At 37.6% G+C, this 19440-nt stretch overlaps 1 protein-coding gene across 4 annotated transcripts; it reads right to left on the minus strand.

Moving 5' to 3' along the window:
- Positions 1 to 273: 273 nt before the first annotated feature.
- On the minus strand, positions 274 to 19226 carry LOC144957989 (peptide methionine sulfoxide reductase MsrA 1-like). 4 transcript variants are annotated; one of them, XM_078889560.1, is made up of 5 exons: positions 18973 to 19226; positions 9686 to 9837; positions 6835 to 6930; positions 4312 to 4505; positions 274 to 925 (listed from the first exon to the last, which is right to left on the minus strand). In XM_078889560.1, exons 1-5 carry the CDS (start codon positions 19023 to 19025, stop codon positions 617 to 619), a joined length of 804 nt encoding a protein of 267 aa, XP_078745686.1. In that variant the 5' UTR covers positions 19026 to 19226; the 3' UTR covers positions 274 to 616. The 4 variants fall into 4 exon arrangements, with proteins under 4 accessions (XP_078745686.1, XP_078745688.1, XP_078745687.1 ...); XM_078889562.1 differs by having other exon boundaries at positions 19064 to 19225; XM_078889561.1 differs by lacking the exon at positions 18973 to 19226 and adding an exon at positions 13274 to 13496.
- Positions 19227 to 19440: the final 214 nt, after the last annotated feature.

The raw sequence follows: 19440 nt of genomic DNA on the forward strand, positions 1-19440 counted from the left end.
TAGGCGATATTACAAATTTTCCGACAGAGACAACGCTGTTGATGGCCAGGTACTCATTTTACATCTGATTACAGTGAGAGAATGTAAGAAAAGAGTCTTTTCCAAGTGCTCAATTATGCGCCGAGCGAGGCTCGAACCCAGGACCTTCCAATCCGAAAGAGAGTGTCATACCACTAGACCACATAGCTGCACAATAACCCCCCCCCCCCCCCCCAAAAAAAAAAAAAAAAAGAACAAAAACAAAAACAAACAAACCAAAAAAAAACCCCAAAATAATAGGCTAATTTTATTTTAATTGCCAAAAAATTAAAATCATGATTTTAAATTCACCAATTACCTCAGACATTCTACCGACGTCCTCTTTTGATTCAGAAGAATTACAACAACAACAAAAACCCCCAAAACCTCTCAATAAAATAAAAATTAATTAATTAAAATACAATAAAATTTTCTATTATAATGCTCATCAATTTCCCTTGAACTATTCAATCCGTTCTCTTTTCAAGTGAAAAAAAAAAAAAAATTACCACAAACTAAAAAAATATATATTTAAAAAAATTAAATTACCCAGAAATAAAAACCAAAAAAAAGAATAAACGGCGATAAAATTTTCAACTCAGAGTTCATCGTCAATCCCCCTCGGACAGGCCACTCCAGTTCCCTTCAGACCACAATAGCCCCCTGGGTTCTTATCCAGGTACTGCTGGTGATAATCCTCAGCATAGTAAAACTCTCCCGCTGGTTTGATTTCCGTCTTGATTTCCGAAAACCCCTTTTCCGTGAGAGCTTTTTGGAATATTTCTTTAGACTTCTCAGCCTTTTCCTGTTGCTCTTGTCCGTACGTGTAGATAGCTGAGCGATACTGCGTTCCAACGTCGTTACCCTGTCGGTTCTCTTGAGTAGGGTTGTGACTTTTCCAGAATAGCTGACAAAAAACAAAAAACAGCAAACAAATAAACAAAATTAATAAACAAAAATGAAAATACACCAGTTTCAAAAAAGAACAAAATACCAAAAACACGGAATGTTTCCAGCTCAAAACCCTTTTTCAGTCGATAAAAAAACCCCAATAAAATCATAAATAAATATTACATTAAAAACCAGATAGTCGGTAAATCTAAGTAGTGTATTTATGTTTTTGTTGTTGTTGGCTGGATAAAGTGGTTAAGCTAAAAACATTCCGTGTTTGGAATTTTGTTCTTTTTGAAGCTGTTTTTATTCAATTTTTATCTTATTTTTTTTTATGCCTGTCCAGGTCCAGTTCGAGCTGAAAGTCAAAGTAAGGAACAGCTGAATAACTTCTAAAAAGACAAGAGAAAAGAGAAGAAGGAGAAGAGAAAAAGAAGAAGAAAGATGAAGAAGAAAAGAAGAAGAAGAAGAAGAGAAAGAAAGAAGAAGAAGAAGAAAAGAAGAAGAGATGAAGGAAGAAAGAAGAGAAGAGAAGAAGAAGAAAGAGAAAGAGAAGAAAAGAAGAAGAAGAAGAAGAAAAGAAAGAAGAAGAAGAAGAAGAGAAGAAGAAGAAGAAGAAGAAGAAGAAGAAGAAGAAGAAGAAGAAGAAGAAGAAGAAGAAGAAGAAGAGAAGAAGAAGAAGAAGAAGAAGAAGAGAAGAAGAAGAAGAAAGAAGAAGAAGAAGAAGAAGAAGAAGAAGAAGAAGAAGAAGAAGAGAAAGAAGAAGAAGAAGAAGAAGAAGAAAGAAGAAGAAGAAGAAGAAGAAGAAGAAGAAGAAGAAGAAGAAGAAGAAGAAGAAGAAGAAGAAGAAGAGAAGAAGAAGAAGAAGAAGAAGAAGAAGAAGAAGAAGAAGAAGAGAAGAAGAAGAAGAAGAAGAAGAAGAAGAAGAAGAAGAAGAGAGAAGGAAGAAGAAGAAAGAAGAGAAGAAGAAGAAGAAGAAGAAGAAGAGAAGAAAAGAAGAAAGAAGAAGAAGAAGAAGAAGAAGAAGAAGAAGAAGAAGAAGGAAGAAGAAGAAAAAAGAAGAAGAGAAGAAGAAGAGAAAGAAGAAAGAAGAAGAAGAAGAAGAAGAGAAGAAGAAGAAGAAGAAGAAGAAGAAGAAGAGAAGAAGAAGAAGAAGAAGAGAAAGAAGAAGAAGAAGAAGAAGAAGAAGAAGAAGAAGAAGAAGAAGAAGAAGAAGAAGAAGAAGAAAGAAGAAGAAGAAGAGAAGAAGAAGAAGAAGAAGGAAGAAGAAGAAGAAGAGAAGAAGAAGAAGAAGAAGAAGAAGAAGAAGAAGAAGAAGAAGAAGAAAGAGAGAAGAAGAAGAAGAAGAAGAAGAAGAAGAGAAGAAGAGAAGAAGAGAAAAGAAGAAGAAGAAGAAGAAGAAGAGAAGAAGAAGAAGAAGAAAAGAAGAAGAAGAAGAAAGAAGAAGAAGAAGAAGAAGAAGAAGAAGAAGAAGAAGAAGAAGAAGAAGAAGAAGAAGAAGAAGAAGAAGAAGAAGAAGAAGAAGAAGAAGAAGAAGAAGAAGAAGAAGAAGAAGAAGAAGAAGAAGAAGAAGAAGAAGAAGAAGAAGAAGAAGAAGAAGAAGAAGAAGAAGAAGAAGCAGGAGTTGATATTAAGCGGATTCTACTGTACCATTGTCAGTCTTGCCAATTCAGGAGGCAAAAATTTATTTACTGAATTTTTACACACAAATTATTGACTGACCCCTCATTCACTAGTAAATAGTAAATAAATAATAGTAAATAATGAATTTATAAAGCGCCTAAACATTCACGTTAATCTTGCTCTGCGGCGCTTTACATAATAATATGTACTCACCTTTTTTTTCAGCTTAGCAGATGATTGGAAAATTACTGAGGTTTTATAATATACTGAATTCTGTAAATATACGGAAAATGGCAACCTTGTGTTGTTTTGTTTTGTTTTGTTTGCTTTTAGGGTTTTACTGCAATTGTTGTTTTTATGTTTTTAAGGGTTTTACGGCGCTTGCAACACATTAAGGTCATATCAGCACCATAAAAAAGGAAGAAAATGGGATAGTAAAAAGTTCTAGAATTACAATTAAAGCACACAAGAAAAGGTAAGACATAGGGGAATTGGTTCAAATAGGGAACAGATGTAGATTCCAAGAGCACACCATCAAAGTATTTAGTTTGAGATCACCTAAAAGTCTCATCCAGACACAAGCACAGGTCCCAACTAAGAGGAATACACGCAAATGTTTACCAATCATATAATATAATATGTAAACTAAACATAATACAATACATAACAGAGAGATCATTTACAAGGAAAAAAATATCATCTCCCAAAACTATAACTATACATTCGACTGTTTCCTTCTCAGCCAAGTACTCCGACCCAAGTCAGGACAAAACCAAGCAATCTCATACCAAGACAAAGACAGAAAGCAATTGAAAAACAGATAAGAGGGAATAGAAGACACAGCAAGTACCTCCCTGCCCGCTATGGGAGGTAGGAACCCCACCCAGTTACTGCGCTTGCGACACTTTTAGGTCATATCAGCGCCAGTAAAAAGGAAAAAAAATTGATAGTGAAAAGATTCTAGATGTATAATAAAAAGGACTTGAGGAAAAAAGTAAGACAAAGAGGAGTGGTTCAAATAGGGAACAGATGTGTAGATTCCAAGAGCACACCATCAATGTGTTTAGTTTGAGATCACCTAACTGTGTCTCACCCATACACCAGCACAAGATCTAAGAGGAATACACTCAAATGCGTACATTATACATTCAAAATAACAATACATAACAGAGAGATGATTTACAAGGAAACAGATATCATCTCCCAAAACAATAACTATGCATTTGACTGTTTCCCTCCCAGCCAAGCACTACGGCCAGGACCAGGGCAAAACCAAGAATCTCATTCAAAGACAAGGACAGAAGAAAACAAATTGGAAAACAGATATATAAGGGGATAGAAGACACAGTAAGTGCCACCCTGCCCACTGTGGGATGCCAGGAACCCCACCCAGTTGTGTTGTTTTCAGAAATGAACTGAACAAGTGTGTATGATGAAAGGTGCCAGACCAAGCCTACAAGATTTTTTGGGATGGTCTTTTTTTTGTATTTTTCTTTCTCGCTTTGTCTGGCACCTTTCATATAACACTTGTTCAGTTCTTTATCATACACCGGTGCCTGCTCCTTAATTATGATATTTTCAGAAATGAAACAATTACAAAAATTGTGGAATCGTGGATAGCTCATACGGTAGAGTCACGCTCTCCCTGGCCAGGCGGAGTTGTCATACCAGGTAAGGTTGTGGGTTCAAACCCCCATCACCACCGCAAATTTTTTATTCTCTATTGTCTTCTGGCACTTTCCTACTCACTTCATCTCTTGTAACTATAAAAATACCAACCTGGAGCAATTCACTGTAGGACACCTTGGTCGGGTCAAACTGAACCCTGACCATCTCAGCATGACCAGTCTGGGCTGTGCAAACTTCCTCATAAGTCGGATTCTTGGTAAAACCTCCAGAGTAGCCAACCTGAGTGGAGAAAACTCCGTTCTGTTTCCAGAATAATCTCTCTGCTCCCCAAAAGCAACCAAGACCTGTTGACAATGATAAAATTCCAAATTTTTCAGAAACTACACTGGATTATTTATCCATTGAATAACGATTGGGTAGATAGGTCGACATTTTTTATTTTTTAAATTAAAACTTGAGTTTTTATATAGTGCAATATCCACTAAACATGCTCAAAGCGCTTTACAAGGGGTCCCTAGCCAACAGCAACACTTAACATATAGGAGGAGACATGATGCCTGTTAGGCGATATTACAATTTCTTTTCCATCAGAGATACCTCTGTTAAAGACAAGGTACTCATTTATCACCAGAGTATGGTGAGAGAATGTGAAAAAGAGACTTTCCAAGGACTGAACTATGCACCACTCAGAGTGGGACTAGAACCCAGGACCTTCAGAACCGAAGGCGAGTGTTATACCAGTATATTCCCCTCTGAGCTTACTATGGGGTTGGGACCTTTTTTTTTTTTTTGGTTTCATTTTGTTGTTGATGTTGTTTTTAATAATAATAATAATAATAATAGATCTTTATTGTCCATAAATATGGCAATAATAATCTATCTATCTATCTATATATATATATATATATATATATATATATATATATATATATATATATATATATATATATATATATATATATATATATATATATATATATATATATATATATATATATATATTATATATATATATATATATTATATATATATATATATATATATATATCGATCTATCTATATATCTATCTGTCTATCTATCTAGTTATCTATCTATCTATCTATCTATGCTATCTATCTATCTATCTATCTATCTATCTATCTGTCTGTCTATCTATCTATCTATCTATCTGTCTATCTATCTATCTATCTATCTGTCTATCTATCTATCTATCTATCTAATAATAATAATAATAATAATTAATTAATTTTGGTTGTTGTTTTGTTTTGTTTGTTCCTTCTTTCCTTCTTCATGCTTTATTGACAACGAAATGTGACATTATTGTTTGTAAGAATAGTAATCGTGAAGCATTGATTGCTTTCTATTTTGTGCAAGCTGTTTATAAACCCCTGTCTCCAATCAAGACAATGTTTGCAGACCATCGGTCAAGCATTCTTCTTGGACAAAGTGGTGTAGTTTGTCCAGCATGTCAATTTTTTTCAGTGTTTGTCAGGGATGGTGTGTCACACACTGATGACTCATCCTCACCTTCCTTATCCAGGCGCTGTTTTGTAGCAATGACTATCCCGCACAAATCTTTGGGCCTCTTTTTCGCTCACGAACTGCCCGAATTTGCGTCAAAATATGGGACGAAGCTGTTTCGTATATTCTATTTTAAAAAATTAATTACGACGCTGTTTATCGATGAATATGACTGAAAGTTGGCACACAGTTGGAAAAACGGTCATTTTAGATTATGTCAAGCGACAAAACTCGTGTGATTACCAGAAGACCGTTAAAAATAGATTTTTACTCTTTGGAGTATAATATTTCTAAAACTACCGGGCGTGTAGGTTTTGTCACTGACAAGGTAATTTCTTCTTTTTGGTTGTAAAATTTCATATGAATATGACGAGTACTTTTCCCGTATTTTACAAAACACCATCCTAATTTGCTATTCAAGTTTCAATCTTTTAATCCACTTATTACGCAAGATACAACCAAAGGTCGAAAAAAAATGCCGAAAAAGCGTCCCATATTTTCGCGTTTTTTTCCTCTTTGCGGGTCATCCAAATAAATGACACCTTTGAAACTGCATAACTTGTTTATTTATGAATGGATTTTCAAAATTCAAAAACATTTTTACTCAGTGGAGATAGGGCTTTGATTTTAGACAAAAATTTTCCTCAAAAAGAGAATAAAACATTTTTCATAGTCATTGCGTTGTTTAGTGTGCGGCTGAAAGGAGTCCAGTTGCTCCTGAGATTTCAGATCACCGTTGATGGGTATATTGTCGTCCATTGTAATGAATCGATCGAATCGCTACTTTTTGGTGTATTTTTTAAAGATATTTTACACCAATCCAGATGGAATCAAGGTGTAGCGATTAAGTGGAGATGGTGTGCGATGAAGTGGGTTGATTATATAGCAAAAATTTAGTTTTTTCCGTAATGTATATAGTATAAAGTAAGTGTGCAATTAATGGATGTGTCATGTAGGGGAGTTAACTGTACTAGGCAGGTCAGTTTTTACTGATATGATATAAGTTTTTTAAAAATCCACGAATTGTAAAAAAAAATTCTTTAATGACAACTATCAATAATTGAATTTCATTAGCGTCAAAACAATAATGATGAAAAAGAAGTAAAAATAACAAAGTATGACAAAATGACAAAGTCCAAATCTCATCTTACCAAATTGTGCATGCTCCACATTGTCTGGAAATGGCTCCACCGTCGGGTTGCCCAGCACTGTATGTTTATGGCTCACCTTCATTTTAGCATCTCTTCCTAATGATTACGTATTAAAAAAAAAATAATAATCAATAAAAAAATTGTTTAAATAGAATTCACATTGAAAGAACATGCTATGAAGAAATCTGTGAATCCTTACAGAATAATGGCATACATGTTGAAAACGTGTGGATTCTTTCTAGGCAGTGTCAAACAGCATTATCTTACACAAGTTGGGTATGACTTCTTAAGCATAATCCTATATATGAAATAGAGCATTTCTATAACCACTAAACATGCTCAAGAGTGCTTTACAATGGGTCCCAAGCCACAGAAACCCTAGAGGACGAGATATGAAGCTTGTGAGGAAATATTACAATATTACCAACAGAGACAAATCTTTTAACGGCCAGATACTCATTTTACACCTGAGTACGGTGAGAGAATGTGAGTAAAGAGTCTTTTCCAAGGGCTCAACTATGCACCGAGCAAGGCTCGAACCCAGGACCTTCTTATCCAAAAACGAGTGTCAAACCGCAAGACCATATAAGTCGCACAATCCTATTACTTATCTCACAGAGGTGTCAACCTGATGTAAAACAATGCGTGTTCTTACATATTATATTTCCATTAGGCGGGGTGGTCCAATTCAGACCCCCCTTCGTATTCACCTTCTATCTTAATGCTTAATTTTAATAAGAATTTTAACATAGAGCTGAGTGTAACATGTATTGTAATATATTGGAGTTGTTTGGATGTGTGCGAATGGAGTTGTTCGGCTGTGTTTATTTATGTTAGGGTTCTTTCTAGACGTACACATTTTGTGATGTGCATGTTTTGCATGTGACTGTGAATGTTGAATGCGCCAACATATTATAAGCACTTTTTGTTACTTAGGAACATCGCAAGATGATTGTTTTGTGTTAGGTTAGTTACTGGAAGAACTCCATCCGAGCTAGTCGTATTGTGTATTTATTTCAAATTTATCATATGATTGATAATAATTAAATTGAATTAATGAAGTCTGAGCCTAGTCGTTACACTGAGTTCTGATTTAACACAGCCAGAAAAAAACGCATTATATATTTTAAGCCGATCTCAGAGATTTTCCGTGTTATTTAATCAAATAAATCATCTCTTAAAATACTCGTCTCACTCAGAAGATCAGGTACGAGATTCTCCCATCGCTTTTTTACCAATTCGAGGCATCTTACAGTCGAATTACCAATATAAAGCAACAACATTTACAATATAAATTCGTATAATTGAAAAGGATTTTTCACATTTCGTTTTGAGATTTTTGAGGTCAAGCATATCTATGTATTTTTTTAAAAAATTATCTATTAAATCAGATCTTGAAAACGTTTGCCACCAAATCACCCAGTTGTTCCAATCCGGACACCCAGTTGTTCCAATTCGGACACCCAGTTGTTCCAATTCGGACACCCAGTTGTTCCAATTCGGACACCCAGTTGTTCCAATTCGGACACCCAGTTGTTCCAATTCGGACACCCAGTTGTTCCAATTCGGACACCCAGTTGTTCCAATTCGGACACCCAGTTGTTCCAATTCGGACACCCAGTTGTTCCAACTCGGACACCCAGTTGCCAAAAAAGCTGGATTTCCAGGTAAAGCTAGAAAGTGGCATCCTTGTCTTGTCATTTTGTATCTTCATTGTCGACATTTTCATGAGCTAGGGTTGGCAGCACTGCTTTCATTTCTACCAAGAGAGAAGTAACAGTTTATGACCCTATTAGTACTAATACAGCAGCAACCCGAGAAGCAATTCCGCTGAGAGAGCAGTGAATACTTTAGAGAACAGTATCGGCACTTTTGACTCCAAATTATTATTGCCTCACTTGATCCAGACGGCTGACTGTTGTATAAAGTTGTGTAGAAGATGCAACTTTTTGACTAAAAATCAAGTGTGTACAGTCACCCCACATCTTATCTAAGACCCCAACACTTTCCTACACCTTGCATCCCACACAACATCAAACAACGTTGCAGATCAGGGAAATTTTGTGTATTATTTCGGTAAAAAATGGGGGCATCCTATAGACTTACCTTACCTTACCAGAGTTCCATCTCCCTACAGAGTTTGAATGTCATGGAACGCCATTCTTCACGCTCAAGGGCCAGCACCATACCTTACCGGAGTTCTGTCTCCCTACAGAGGTTGAATGTCATGGAACGCCATTCTTCACGCTCAGGGGCCATAACCCTTACCTTACCGGAGTTCCGTCTCCCTCCAGAGGTTGAATGTCATGGAACGCCATTCTTCACGTTCGAGGGGCATTTCCGAGCAGTTGATTATCTTTTTGCAAGTTGTTACCTCCACATTACCTAGCCAGGACTTCTGCGGTTTGCCCCGTGTCTTTCTGATAGCTGCTACTTTTCCCTCTAGCACAATATACACCGGTAATAGCATTTTGACCAAAAATTTGACTTTAAAGAAGAATGGTGCATCTTATCAAATGGGAAGACTTTTTAGAGCATATTAAATTATATAGTAACTACCTAGGGGGGGGGGGGGGGGGGGGGGGGGTGAAATAGGAGAGTGGTTACAGCATTGCACTGTGATCTTGAAGGTCCCGGGTTTGAGCCCCGCTTCAGGTATTTTCATTTTTTTCCTTGGGCAAGATTCTTAAACCCCAATTTGCTCACTTGGACAACATGGGTGATTCCTGTTGACTCCAGACATCCTGTTTGATGGATTATCTATATTATTCCTTCATGAAATGCCCAGGCGACAGGATCTTATGGTGCCGGTGCGAAACGGTGTGAAAAAAAAAAAAAAGTAACTACCTACCAGGCAGGGCTGTGTCCGGTGTAACCATTGTCGTCTTGGAAGACATGTCACCCATGAAAGAGAAATAACTGGCAGTGTGTGGAACGGGGAACCGAAGGATGTTGGAGACCAGCAAAAGTCTGGCAGCAGCAAGACTTGATGAGGACATACACCTTGAAAAAAGAAAATAATATTAATTTTTAAAAATATAAAAAATAGAGCTTTTATATAGTGCAATATCCACCAAATGTGCTCAAAGCGCTTTACAAAGGGTCCAACAGCAACACTTAACATGTAGAACGAGACAGTAGTAGTAGTGGTAGTAGTAGTAGTAGTAGTAGTAGTAGTAGTAGTAGTAGTAGTAGTAGTAGTAGTAGTAGTAGTATAGTAGTAGTAGTAGTAGTATAGTAGTAGTAGTAGTAGTAGTAGTAGTAGTAGTAGTAGTAGTAGTAGTAATAGTAGTAGTATAGTAGTAATAGTAGTATAGTATAGTAATAGTAGTAGTAGTAGTAGTAGTAGTAATAGTAGTAGTAGTAGTAGTATAGTAGTAGTAGTAGTAGTAGTAGTAGTAGTAGTAGTAGTAGTAGTAGTAGTATAGTAGTAGTAGTAGTAGTAGTAGTAGTAGTAGTAGTAGTAGTAGTAGTAGTAGTATAGTAGTAGTAGTAGTAGTAGTAGTATAGTAGTAGTAGTAGTAGTAGTAGTAGTAGTAGTAGTAGTAGTAGTAGTAGTAGTAGTAGTAGTAGTAGTAGTAGTAGTAGTAGTAGTAGTAGTAGTACAGTCGACTCCACTTAGTCGCACACACTTGGGCATTCAGGTTAGTGTGTCAATTAAGCGGAGTGTGCGTAAGCAATGGATTTCACGTGCCTTTCACATGGAACCTTCCTTTCTGGGTTTTCTACGGGCTTGGTATCGTCATGTTCAAAACTTGACCTCTTTAGACTGTTTGTTTTCTATTTATTATTTTTTGGGGTTTTTTTTGGTTGTTCGTTTGTTCTTTTTTGTTTGTTTTTTTTTTTTCTTCTTTTTTTCAATTTTAAAAAACTTTACTTTTCTTTTTCACATTTTATCGACAACAATGTGACATTATTGTTTGAAAGTTCAGTAATCGTGAAGCTTTGATTGCTTTTTATTCTGTGCAAGCTATTTATAAACCCTTGTTTACAATCTCGCAAATGTAGATCATCTGTCAATCATTCTTCTTGGATGAAGTGGCGTCGATTGTCCACCATGTCAAATATGTCAGTGTCTGTGTGGAGTGATGTGTCACATTCCGGTGACTCATCCGTATCTTCATTATCCAGCCATTGTCTTTTTGTGACGCTGAATGGAGTCGTAATGTAACAAATTGATCGATTGCTTCGGCCGAAAAGCTGTGTGGATAGGTGACAGCTTTGTTGATTTCATGTGACTGTTTGTTGTCGTTCCAATCAAGTTGGAATCAAGGTGTAGCGATTAAGTGGAGATGGTGTGCGATTAAGCAGAGCGATTATATAGAAAAAAATGACATTTTTCGGGAATGTGTAGCGTATAAGGGGAGTGTGCGATTAACCAATGAGCAATTAAGCCGAGTGAACTGTAGTTTTAGTAGTAATAGTAGTGTAGTAGTAAGCCTCGCAGTCTGAATTACGCTTGATGAAAATTTTGTGATTCAGTCATAGTCGATGAGTATAGCTGCTCTCTCCATCCATGTTGTTAATTGTTTCCATTGGTCACGGTCCTGAGCCAGAGTTTTGAGGCTGTCAAGATCTTGGTGTGACTTTAGTACGGAGGGCACTGCAATATTTCTTAGTTCTTCAGGGATTAATAAGGCCTCATCTGAATCCATAAATTTCTAATATGTAGAGAGATCCTGGTTCAGGGCAGTTACTATTGATTTGTTGGTGGTCTCCCTACATATTTGTTGCCAAGAAGGAAATATTCTGTCATTGCAGTTTGGGCTGGGATGTTATCTTCTTGACGTAAGATTTGACCAAATACCCTCCACCCACTGCCCAGTGTCTCATCCCCCCCCCCCCAACCTCCGTGGGAGACTATTCAGATAGACTCGAGTCTGAATTGCCTGTTCGTTGTTTTTAAAATTGTCTTCTTAAAATAGGTGTAATAATTCAGCTTTCTATTTATTGGGAACATTTATTCATTGTTTGTTCTTGTTCTGAAATTTCTAACTGTGTGGTTGTAGTAAACTGTTTTCGTGTAATGATGCTATGGGAGTTCATTCAGAACTGACCTCGAAACAGATCAACCAGTGGATTAGAACTAGACAAAAGGCCACGGTGCCAAATTATCCAGCTGAAAAGAACTCAGCCTTAATTTTTAGAGTGAACAATTAACAGTAGTTGTGAAGAATGAAAAAGTTGCAAAGAAAGTTGACACGAGTAAGTTTTTGAAATCGGAGTGTCTATGTACACAGTAACTTTAGGCAGTTTAGTGAGCAGCAGCAGTGGGAGTCAAATTGTGACCCAACTCGCCTATAAGGCAGTTATGACTGGAAATTGCCGTTAGCTTTAACTAAAACTAAAAGTTTTAGGGGGGTTCAATTAAAGATGCATAACTTCGTTATAAAGAGGAATATCGCAGATATGTTGGTATCATTATATTCGTTACTAACCGGGCACCTAGCCTCAGGATCTACGTACACGGTAACATTAAACATGGTAACCTTGAATCTTGCCTTTAATTTAATGGGTTAAATTGTATGTTTGATTTTTTTTTAAATAACACACAAACACATACACATACAGAGCGAGGTCCATCCATTGCTTGTATTGTAGAGGAAAACTAGTTACCTGGGCTACGTGTACGTAGATCTTGAGGCTAGGTGCCCGGTTACCGTGTACGTAGACACTGCCTTTTGAAATAGACTTCTTTGTTTTTTGCAAACACAATTTCTCTTTGAAGTGAAGAATTTGGGAGGCCTTCCGAAAGCTCCTACATACCCAGTATTTTTTTTTTCTTATGTTCTAATAGGGGGTTTTAGGAGAGGGAAACTTTTTTTATAATGTTCTAGTACTACTAGTAGGGTATTTGGAAGGGGGGAGACCTTTTTTATAAAAAAAAGTTTCCCCCCTTCCAAACCCGCTCATCTAGAATTGTAAATAACTGGAATAAACTACAAGAAACCACAGTATCAGCAAAAAATTTGAATAAATTCAAAGCAGAGTTGGAGATAAGCAACACCCTAGGAAACAAGTTCAATTATAAAAATTGGTCCAATCATTAATAGATGAGGAGGAGCGAAGGAGACTACACCAAGTCTAAAAGCTCTATACAGAGGTATCCAGGTATCCAGGTTATATTAAAAAAAAAAAAAAATACTGGGGATGCATGAGCTTTCATAAGGCCTCCCAAGAATTCCAAGTTTGCCTTCAGCAGAATGAAGTTTAAGCTCTAGAACTTAAAGTCTAAGTCTAAGTCTAAGACTAAGAATAAGACTAAGACTAAGTCTAAGACTAATAATAATAAGACTAAGACGAAGTCTATCCTAGAGACTAGGCAGGGAACTTCACTTCATTCTACTAAACGACACATATTTATTTTTATTTATAATACATTGATATATTAAGAAATTAAGGATAATATTAAGTGAGTATAACTCAATTTTCTTCAAACCTTAAGTGGTTAAGTGATCTTTGACACTTGATAATTCCAGCTGTTACATAACGATGAAATAAGGATAAATGAGCCGATGAACCTTGGTCACTTGTTATTGTCAGACATTGCAGTAACCCGCAGTAAAAAGTCAAGATTTTTTAGGTCGTAAAACTATTTTTTCACTGTCTAACTTGAGAGATGAACTACTATCAAGGAATTTACCCAATGGAAACCGTACGGTGCTCTTATTGGCTAAGTCAGAAAAGTGAGTGGAGCAGGCACTTATGTTGGTAACAACAAGATATGAAGTGAATAGAAAAGTGCCAGAAGACAATAGAGAATAAAAATTTTTTCGCGGCGGTGGTGGGGTTTGAACCTGCGACCTTATTGGTACGACAACTCCGCCTGGCAGGTGAGAGCGTGGCTCTACCGTGTGAGCTATCCACGAACACAAAAATATTCGTTTCAAACTCAAAGTCATTACTAGATCCCTCTCTCACCCACTTCTTGAGACCGCCGATTCGTTCGTACACCACCATCGCGAATAATTTTGACCAGCAGTTAAGCTTAATAGCCAATATTCTCAACACAAACATATAACATAGAAACGATTGAGACATTGAGTATGCTCCGGTGTATGGGGTGAATTTTTAATTCAGAAAAGTGAGTGGAGCAGGCACTTATGTTGGTAACAACAAGATATGAAGTGAATAGAAAAGTGCCAGAAGACAATAGAGAATAAAATTTTTTTTTCGCGGCGGTGGTGGGGTTTGAACCTGCGACCTTATTGGTACGACAACTCCGCCTGGCAGGTGAGAGCGTGGCTCTACCGTGTGAGCTATCCACGAACACAAAAAATTCGTTTCAAACTCAAAGTCATTACTAGATCCCTCTCTCACCCACTTCTTGAGACCGCCGATTCGTTCGTACACCACCATCGCGAATAATTTTGACCAGCAGTTAAGCTTAATAGCCAATATTCTCAACACAAACATATAACATAGAAACGATTGAGACATTGAGTATGCTCCGGTGTATGGGGTGAATTTTTAATTCAGAAAAGTGAGTGGAGCAGGCACTTATGTTGGTAACAACAAGATATGAAGTGAATAGAAAAGTGCCAGAAGACAATAGAGAATAAAAAATTTTCGCGGCGGTGGTGGGGTTTGAACCTGCGACCTTATTGGTACGACAACTCCGCCTGGCAGGTGAGAGCGTGGCTCTACCGTGTGAGCTATCCACGAACACAAAAATATTCGTTTCAAACTCAAAGTCATTACTAGATCCCTCTCTCACCCACTTCTTGAGACCGCCGATTCGTTCGTACACCACCATCGCGAATAATTTTGACCAGCAGTTAAGCTTAATAGCCAATATTCTCAACACAAACATATAACATAGAAACGATTGAGACATTGAGTATGCTCCGGTGTATGGGTGAATTTTTAATTCAGAAAAGTGAGTGGAGCAGGCACTTATGTTGGTAACAACAAGATATGAAGTGAATAGAAAAGTGCCAGAAGACAATAGAGAATAAAAATTTTTTTCGCGGCGGTGGTGGGGTTTGAACCTGCGACCTTATTGGTACGACAACTCCGCCTGGCAGGTGAGAGCGTGGCTCTACCGTGTGAGCTATCCACGAACACAAAAATATTCGTTTCAAACTCAAAGTCATTACTAGATCCCTCTCTCACCCACTTCTTGAGACCGCCGATTCGTTCGTACACCACCATCGCGAATAATTTTGACCAGCAGTTAAGCTTAATAGCCAATATTCTCAACACAAACATATAACATAGAAACGATTGAGACATTGAGTATGCTCCGGTGTATGGGGTGAATTTTTAATTCAGAAAAGTGAGTGGAGCAGGCACTTATGTTGGTAACAACAAGATATGAAGTGAATAGAAAAGTGCCAGAAGACAATAGAGAATAAAAATTTTTTGCGGCGGTGGTGGGGTTTGAACCTGCGACCTTATTGGTACGACAACTCCGCCTGGCAGGTGAGAGCGTGGCTCTACCGTGTGAGCTATCCACGAACACAAAAATATTCGTTTCAAACTCAAAGTCATTACTAGATCCCTCTCTCACCCACTTCTTGAGACCGCCGATTCGTTCGTACACCACCATCGCGAATAATTTTGACCAGCAGTTAAGCTTAATAGCCAATATTCTCAACACAAACATATAACATAGAAACGATTGAGACATTGAGTATGCTCCGGTGTATGGGGTGAATTTTTAATTCAGAAAAGTGAGTGGAGCAGGCACTTATGTTGGTAACAACAAGATATGAAGTGAATAGAAAAGTGCCAGAAGACAATAGAGAATAAAAATTTTTCGCGGCGGTGGTGGGGTTTGAACCTGCGACCTTATTGGTACGACAACTCCGCCTGGCAGGTGAGAGCGTGGCTCTACCGTGTGAGCTATCCACGAACACAAAAATATTCGTTTCAAACTCAAAGTCATTACTAGATCCCTCTCTCACCCACTTCTTGAGACCGCCGATTCGTTCGTACACCACCATCGCGAATAATTTTGACCAGCAGTTAAGCTTAATAGCCAATATTCTCAACACAAACATATAACATAGAAACGATTGAGACATTGAGTATGCTCCGGTGTATGGGGTGAATTTTTAATTCAGAAAAGTGAGTGGAGCAGGCACTTATGTTGGTAACAACAAGATATGAAGTGAATAGAAAAGTGCCAGAAGACAATAGAATAAAAATTTTTCGCGGCGTGGTGGGTTTGAACCTGCGACTTATTGGTACGACAACTCCGCTGCAGTGAGAGCGTGCTCTACCGTGTGAGCTATCACGAACACAAAAATATTCGTTTCAAACTCAAGTCATTACTAATCCCTCTCTCTACCCACTTCTTGAGACCGCCGATTCGTTCGTACACCACCATCGCGAATAATTTTGACCAGCGTTAAGCTAATAGCCAATATTCTCAACACAAAATATAACATAGAACGATTGAGGCACATTGAGTATGCTCGGTGTATGGGGGAATTTTTATCAGAAATGTGAGTGGAGCAGGCACTTATGTTGGTAACAATCAAGATATGATGTGATAGAAAATGTGCCAGAGAAAATATTGTCTTCTGGCACTTTTCTATTCACTTCATATCTTGTTGTTACCAACATAAGTGCCTGCTCCACTCACTTTTCTGAATTAAAAATTCACCCCATACACCGGAGCATACTCAATGTCTCAATCGTTTCTATGTTATATGTTTGTGTTGAGAATATTGGCTATTAAGCTTAACTGCTGGTCAAAATTATTCGCGATGGTGGTGTACGAACGAATCGGCGGTCTCAAGAAGTGGGTGAGAGAGGGATCTAGTAATGACTTTGAGTTTGAAACGAATATTTTTGTGTTCGTGGATAGCTCACACGGTAGAGCCACGCTCTCACCTGCCAGGCGGAGTTGTCGTACCAATAAGGTCGCAGGTTCAAACCCCACCACCGCCGCGAAAAATTTTTATTCTCTATTGTCTTCTGGCACTTTTCTATTCACTTCATATCTTGTTGTTACCAACATAAGTGCCTGCTCCACTCACTTTTCTGAATTAAAAATTCACCCCATACACCGGAGCATACTCAATGTCTCAATCGTTTCTATGTTATATGTTTGTGTTGAGAATATTGGCTATTAAGCTTAACTGCTGGTCAAAATTATTCGCGATGGTGGTGTACGAACGAATCGGCGGTCTCAAGAAGTGGGTGAGAGAGGGATCTAGTAATGACTTTGAGTTTGAAACGAATATTTTTGTGTTCGTGGATAGCTCACACGGTAGAGCCACGCTCTCACCTGCCAGGCGGAGTTGTCGTACCAATAAGGTCGCAGGTTCAAACCCCACCACCGCCGCGAAAAATTTTTATTCTCTATTGTCTTCTGGCACTTTTCTATTCACTTCATATCTTGTTGTTACCAACATAAGTGCCTGCTCCACTCACTTTTCTGAATTAAAAATTCACCCCATACACCGGAGCATACTCAATGTCTCAATCGTTTCTATGTTATATGTTTGTGTTGAGAATATTGGCTATTAAGCTTAACTGCTGGTCAAAATTATTCGCGATGGTGGTGTACGAACGAATCGGCGGTCTCAAGAAGTGGGTGAGAGAGGGATCTAGTAATGACTTTGAGTTTGAAACGAATATTTTTGTGTTCGTGGATAGCTCACACGGTAGAGCCACGCTCTCACCTGCCAGGCGGAGTTGTCGTACCAATAAGGTCGCAGGTTCAAACCCCACCACCGCCGCGAAAAATTTTTATTCTCTATTGTCTTCTGGCACTTTTCTATTCACTTCATATCTTGTTGTTACCAACATAAGTGCCTGCTCACTCTACTTTTTGAATAAAATTCACCCCATACACGAGATACTCATGTCTCAATCGTTTCATATTTATATGTTGTGTTGAAAATTGGTATTAACAGTTATACTGCTGGTCAAAATTTATTCGCGATGTGGTGTACAAGAATCGGCGGTCTCAGAGTGGGTGAGAGAGGATCTAGTAATGACTTTGAGTTTGAAACGAATATTTTTGTGTTCGTGGATAGCTCACACGGTAGAGCCACGCTCTCACCTGCCAGGCGGAGTTGTCGTACCAATAAGGTCGCAGGTTCAAACCCCACCACCGCCGCGAAAAATTTTTATTCTCTATTGTCTTCTGGCACTTTTCTATTCACTTCATATCTTCTTATTGGCTAAGCAACCTGCGATCGAGGAAAATATCCGCCATTGAGACATGGGCTGGGAAATACGTTACTATAGTAAACAAGCGCTGATCGGCCGTTCATCGAATCTAAGAAAATAACTTCCTGCTCGCTCGTTTAACTCAAAATTATTCAAAACGATGTCTCTAAAATAATATTAAATGTGACTTCTTAAGGTTTTCTTCACGGTCAAAACCACACAACATTCTATTAATGATTACGTCCTAGGCAAAAAGGAATATTGACAGGTCGACCGAGAGTTGAACTCGTCAGACGACAAACATCAATGCTAAGTGTAGAGAGAGTCAAGCTCTTGTTTGTCTTGTCCTGTTCTATATAGAGAAAATGATAAATAGTGTAGCCTCGTGTCTGAGTTGTTGTGTGTCATAGTTATGTTTTTAAATTGTTTCTGTTGTTTATGTGTGTAGTGATGACTCTCTCACACTCACTGCATCATCATAGCAAAGAGACGCCAACTTTAAATTTGACTCACAGGAATTTCAGACAGTACTCGTAGGAATTCCCGCACACAAGAAAAAGGAATTGGAATGGTATTTGGCATACATATTGTATAGTATCTAGTTCTAAATAGATAACTGATTAGAATTATATTATGATTTATAAACACAATGCCAAATACAATTCCGAAGTTTCCTTATTTCAAATGAAGTAAAGCTCCAAAACCTAATGGTAGTGATTGTAGTACTGGTGGTAGTGAGGATGATGTGATGTTGGTGACTGTAGTAGTAGTGGTGTTGATGATGATGATGTGGTGGTGGTTGTAGTTGTAGTAGTAGTGATACAATTCCTTTTTGCAGGATAGTTGAATTTTTAATTTTCTAAAAAACAACAGTGCTATCCGACTGTTTTCATCTTCAAAATTCAATGAATGTGGAACACATGTGGCAGACATTAAAGTAAGTGAATTTTTATTGATTTTGTTTTTTTATTGCTGTGTAATTTAGATTAAGTTAATTAATGTTTATACCTGTATGATTTGTCAGGTAATTGGTTTGGTGACAGCTTTACAGAAGATGACATTTTATTATGTTCCTGATTTATCAGTCTGGACAACTTACCCTAGATATGAATGCCACGTCAGTGACAAAAAAGTACATACTTTCTTTTCATAATGATGCAATGGTTTTATTGATTTATCTTTTTGTGTACCCTTAATAATCGATCTTACTATTTGATTACCAGTAACTGGTAAGAAGAAAGTGATCAGAAAAATAAATGGGACCGTCACTGACGTGGCACATTATTTGTCACTGACGTGGCACTGTATGACGAAACATCCGGTTTGTGAACAAGTAATTGTCCTATGCATAAGTTATTAACAATAATGCATGGGAGTCATTGAAATCTTAAAATGTATTGATAATTGTTGGGTTTCTGTTGGTTATTATTGTATAAAATGTGTGTCTGTCCCTCTTTCCCAGATTTCAACCGAACT

The sequence above is a fragment of the Berghia stephanieae genome, chromosome 12 (genome assembly GCF_034508935.2).
Source record: "Berghia stephanieae isolate SIO BIC M18660-M18661 chromosome 12, UCSD_Bste_1.3, whole genome shotgun sequence".
Lineage (NCBI taxonomy): Eukaryota > Metazoa > Mollusca > Gastropoda > Nudibranchia > Aeolidiidae > Berghia > Berghia stephanieae.

Coding starts and splice junctions, on each gene's coding strand:
- LOC144957989 (XM_078889560.1), bottom strand. CDS start 19,025: ATGTCATCTTCTGTAAAGCTGTCACCAAACCAATTACCTGACAAATCA. Junction 9,838..18,972: donor TTACCTGACAAATCATACAG/GTATAAACATTA, acceptor TCTTTTTTCAAG/GTGTATGTCCTCATCAAGTC. Junction 4,506..6,834: donor TGTGGAGCATGCACAATTTG/GTAAGATGAGAT, acceptor CATTGTCAACAG/GTCTTGGTTGCTTTTGGGGA.